The sequence below is a fragment of the Pholis gunnellus genome (genome assembly GCF_910591455.1).
Source record: "Pholis gunnellus genome assembly, chromosome: 7".
NCBI lineage: Eukaryota > Metazoa > Chordata > Actinopteri > Perciformes > Pholidae > Pholis > Pholis gunnellus.
This window is the reverse complement of record NC_136533.1, coordinates 16,436,005-16,441,635: the sequence shown is the minus strand read 5'-3', so window position 1 is coordinate 16,441,635 and position 5,631 is coordinate 16,436,005. Positions and strand designations below refer to the sequence as shown.

General features: G+C 41.4%; 1 protein-coding gene across 1 annotated transcript; it reads left to right on the top strand.

The window, feature by feature from the left end:
- Positions 1-3,099: 3,099 nt before the first annotated feature.
- LOC306698605 (leucine-rich repeat-containing protein 4C-like) lies at positions 3,100-5,043 on the top strand (the record flags this gene model as incomplete). Its single annotated transcript, XM_079162983.1, has 1 exon — positions 3,100-5,043. One exon carries the CDS (start codon positions 3,100-3,102, stop codon positions 5,041-5,043), a length of 1,944 nt encoding a protein of 647 aa, XP_079019109.1.
- Positions 5,044-5,631: the final 588 nt, after the last annotated feature.

The following is a 5,631-nucleotide window of genomic DNA, read 5'->3' as shown; positions in this document are numbered from 1 at the left end:
ATGTTGCAGATCTTGCTCTTCAATTGTCTGCAGTTTTGCTAATCTGGGTCATGCTTTTGTGTTCTCTACCAGACAAAGAGACTTTTGGCTGTTCATAATCTGTTAGGACAAAAATGCATTCTTTTATTAATCTCATTTTCCTTATCTCTTTTAATCTAATTCCTTCACTGTGCTATATCAATCCAATTGTGTTGCTTTCATTGTCAGTGTGAGGATGCATTGTTTTGCTTTGTAAATCAACTTCATCTATTCTGCTGCCATAATTTGGATTGCATCATTGGATTGTTTCTCTTTTTGAGTAAATAGTGGGATGAGATACAGGGATTCCTTTTCTGAGGGACAGTTATTCACAAATCCAAACTGTGTATCGAGTTTTGTAGTTGGTCATAATAATGATGGAATCTCACCATGAAAAAGCATTGTACTGGTCAGAATAATAAGTGTTTTCACTTTTATTATAATTCACTTCTGAGAGGGTCAGTAGAGGATGGAAGCAACTGTACCCTGGATTGTACCACAGTCAATTGTGTAGTGCAAGGCTTTCATTCCTAACAAATAAAAAATGCGATGAAGAAATGTGATTATCAGTCTGGTGTCTGATCCCCGTCAAATTTGCCTGGACCCCTGCATGGAAACACATTCTTTCTCCACCCTCAGGCTTTTGCTACTTGAAATTCAAATTTTGTAATTGAAGAATAAATGGAGTCAGTAATCAAGCAATTAATCAGTAGTTACAGTAATAGCCTGCTCATTCTTAAGTGAAGAGCCGTCTGTTGCAGATTAGGCTGTGTTGAACATACTGTATAGAAGCAGAAGCATACTGTGATCCCACAACAGCTCATGTATTTGATTTGTTTAATTCTGTTCAGAAATCAGCTGTCATGCTAATACTGTTACACACTCTGTGTGTGTGTGTGTGTGTGTGTGTGTAGGTGTGTGTGTGTGTGTGTGTGTCCGCTTTACAGTCCCTTAATGTTTTCAATTCACCTTTGAGCTGTCTCATGTTCACGGATGTCATGATTTGCAGAATGTTAAAGATCAACACTGAAAAAGTATTCTGTTCTATTTAGAGCAGAAATTATCCTTTTTAAAATGTCATACACCATTTTTGAATTTTATGATTTTGTTATTATGTGTTATAAACCTACAGTGTTGTGATAGTTAACTCAGAGACAATGAATAACAATGTTTATTTGTATTACCTCATTCAAATATGACAGCTGTTTTACTTTATTCATCAAATACATATCAGAAGAACCCTTGTCTCTTAGAACTCATATGATTACTTTGTTTCTAGATTAAAACGTATTTGTCTGACAGTCAAACTGATTTACTGGTGCTATTTGTAGCTCACAAACACATTCCTTTCCTTTCACTGCAGGTATAAAGTTTACATTTTTTTTTCATGTTCACATTGATTTTCTGAACGTGCTCCAGTTTCCTCCCACACTTAAAAGCATTCAGGTCAGGTAGATTAGAGGCGCTATAAATGTTTCTCTTTATCTGCGTTGACTCTGTGAGTCACTTCCGACCCGTGTTTCCCTGTTTTTCACTTAGTAGAGCAAACAAAATCAATCTTTCTATGGCAATGACGAGAAATAATGTCGGGAATGAATTTTGTCAGCTTTACGACCAGCACAACGTTGTTGTGACAGCTAATGCACTGTAGTGATGATCTTCAGTTGGCATGCCCATCGCAGCATTCACTGTAAATATTCTATACTGTTAAGTCTGTTTATAAAGTCACACAGGGCTGTCATACCTGAACACTGAAGGTCATATAATTAGCATGTTAGTAGTGTAACAAGCTATCGCTTAATGGATTTCTAGTAGGGCTAGAGTTTGATATCTAATACTTGAACCATCTCTACAAATGTGCTCTAGAAACCAACTATTTTTGGTTTTCTCTACGCAAAGCCAAAAAAGGTATCTGCTGGGATTTTAATTCAATCAATAGCACCATCTCAATAATGTATAACTACTCCATGGTGTGATGTTTGATTAGTAATGATTCATGAATGATAAAGACTACTTTATGTCTTTATACATTGTATCACCATCATTCTATGTACATACATACTATGTTTTTTGAATTCCAGTTTTTGCTTTACAATGGAAAGTATTATTTTTAGCTTTACTTCCACCCGTTGCAGAGTTTCCTTGCTGTCTGCCTGTCATTTATATTGTATGAATGGCACCTTTTTTAACCATCATGTGCAACCATAAAAACATGAGCAACTTTGAAGAATACTGGTATTAGCAAGTACAAAACAGGAAGATAAAATACCCTGAATCAATAAATAAACACCATTATTTAGTCACACTCCATACTTACCATAGCATCATCTCTCTTGCACACAGTAAATCTTAATCAAAGCATACATTGTTTGTATTTCCACAGTTTCCTCTGGTGTAATACATAAAGAGTTACACAAACAAATTCCCCAGTACTATTTTTGATTTTCTTGTTTGACATTCCAGTCACATACATGCCTTTGAGGAACTGAGAGTTGTAATCAGACATTCCCAGATTTCGCGACTCGAAGGACTGGTGGGTGGCAAGCTTCCTTATTATTTATGTCTCTCGAGTCTCAAATAGAACTCACACAACACAGCAGTCATAGCTGGTTTTCTTCCCTTCCCGTCCTCCTCCCACAGAGATGCAGCACAGAAGTCAGTATTTTCATTGTGATTTTATTTTATGTGACTGAGATTGAGAGTGCATGGAGGACAGTGTACCCAGAAACAGATGAATATAAGGCACTCTATCACAGTTGCAAGTGTGTGTGTGTGTGGTGTGTGTGTGTGTGTGTGTGTGTGTGTGTGTGTGTGTGTGTGTGTGTGTGTGTGTGTGTGTGCGTGCGTGCGCGTGTGTGCATGTGTGATTATTTGTGGCTGCAACAGATACACAAACCTTCAAATTTGACTTTCTGGGATTTCAAATTTGCTATGTTGAGTATTTCAGTGCTAATGATTGGAAGTGACATATGAGAACCTAACAATGGTCAATTATCTAATGTATCTCTTCTGTCTCTCATTTCATTACAGCGAGCCCAAATCCTCATTCCAAAGAGTGCAAAACCAGTCAATGAATTATGAATGTTAAACAAGATGACCTCTCAGCAGCAGCAGATGATGCGAGGTCCTAGGTGGAACCGGGCCTTGTCCGACCCTTTTTTTGTGCTGCTTCTGGCCCTCCAGCTGCTGGTGGTGGCAGGGCTGGTACGTGCTCAGACATGCCCCTCTGCCTGCTCCTGTAGTAACCAGTTCAGCAAAGTCATCTGCACCCGGCGAAGCCTGCGGGATGTCCCTGATGGCATCTCTACCAACACCCGCTACCTGAATCTGCAAGAAAATCTAATTCAGGTCATAAAGGTGGACAGCTTCAAGCACCTAAGACATCTGGAGATCCTGCAGCTGAGCAAAAACCACATTCGCAAAATTGAGCTGGGGGCCTTCAATGGACTGGCCAGCCTCAATACCTTGGAGCTTTTCGATAACCGCCTCACCACAATTCCAAACGGGGCATTTGAGTACCTGTCCAAACTAAAGGAGCTTTGGCTGAGAAATAACCCCATAGAGAGCATTCCCTCTTATGCTTTCAACAGAGTGCCCTCATTACGCCGGTTGGACCTTGGGGAGCTCAAACGGCTCTCCTACATATCTGAGGGGGCCTTTGAAGGGCTGAGTAATCTGCGCTACCTAAATCTGGGAATGTGCAATCTGAAGGAAATTCCCAATCTTATTCCCCTGGTGAAGCTGGATGAACTGGAGATGTCGGGGAACCAGCTAGCTGTTATCCGACCTGGCTCTTTTAAGGGGCTCATCCATTTGCAGAAGCTATGGATGATGCATGCCCAGATCCAGACCATTGAAAGGAACTCTTTTGATGACCTGCAGTCACTAGTGGAGCTCAATCTAGCCCATAACAACCTTACCCTTTTGCCCCATGATCTCTTCACTCCTTTACATCACCTGGAAAGGGTGCACTTGCACCACAACCCGTGGAATTGTAACTGTGATATCCTCTGGCTTAGCTGGTGGCTAAAGGAGATGGTACCAGCTAACACCAGCTGCTGTGCCCGCTGCAGCTACCCAACCCACCATAAAGGACGATATATTGGCGAGCTGGACCAGAACTACTTTCACTGTTATGCTCCTGTTATTGTGGAGCCTCCTGCTGACCTAAATGTGACAGAAGGAAGTGCTGCAGAGTTGAAATGCAGAGCCAGCTCCTTGACCTCTGTAAGCTGGATTACACCCAATGGTTCCATCATGACACACGGTGCTTACAAGATCAGAATCTCTGTGCTGAATGATGGCACTCTGAACTTCACCAATGTTACCATGCAGGACACAGGCACATACACATGTATGGTCAGTAATTCTGCAGGAAACACAACAGCATCTGCCACGCTCAATGTGTCCTCTACAGAGAACAGCAGCTTCAGCTACTTCACCACAGTGACGGTGGAGACCATAGAATCGCCACATAATGAAGCCTTCACCACTGCTGTGCAACAGAAGGTGGGCCCCACACCTTCTGCTGGTGCATGGGAGTCTGTTTCACCCACCTCTACAACTACCACAACAGTCCGGACTCCGCTCTACACTCGCGCCACAGAGAAGACTTACACAATCCCCGTCACAGAGCTGGGTGGAGAGGGCTCCCTGAACGGCTTGGATGAGGTCATGAAGACAACTAAGATCATCATTGGCTGCTTTGTCGCAATCACACTCATGGCAGCAGTCATGCTGATCATCTTCTACAAGATGCGCAAACAGCACCACCAGCAGAACCACCACGCACCTACACGCACCATTGAGATCATCAATGTGGACGAGGACTGTGTGACAGGAGGCCCGGGCATGGAAGGCCACCTGACCCTGCCTCCTCTTGAGCATGAGCACCTCAACCACTACAACGCCTATAAGACTGCATACAACCATGCCTCCACTATCAACTCCATACACAGTTCAGCGCACGAACCTTTGTTAATCCGGGCCAGCTCAAAAGACAATGTACAAGAGACCCAAATCTAATTTTCTTTTTTTTTTAAATGAGACATCAAACTGATGGAATTACATAAAGACATTACTGACAGGACAAAACAGACAATTTGTTGTAAGAACTATGGCTCAGACATGGAGAAACAGACTTGTGTGTCTGGCAAATCAGTGGCTGGTGATGTTTATTCAATGACTTTGGGAATTAGGGTATGTCTACTGTTTCAAAAAGTGTCTTTACAAAACAGAAGTTATTTATTTAAGAAAAAAACTTGTGGTTGAATCAAGAAGAAAATGTATTCTGCAATTATTTTTTCGACACTTAATTCATGTTTTTTTTCTCCTTCCTCTCATTACATGGGATTGGTTTACTTATGCTTTCAAACTCAGTTTGAAGACATCTGTTGAGGAAGAACTCCTGAAGCAAATTATTGTTTGTTCTGGATAAACTGTAGTCTTTGGATCAGAGCTATTTCCCCCATGTATCAGAAAAATCTAGAGCACCTTAGTGATCTTCTTCAGCTATGGGTAAAGTGATGAAATTTCATTCAAACTTCATTCATGTTCATTATCTCGCAGTGAGTGAAAGAACTGCCAATGACGGAATTTGATCATAATTCACTG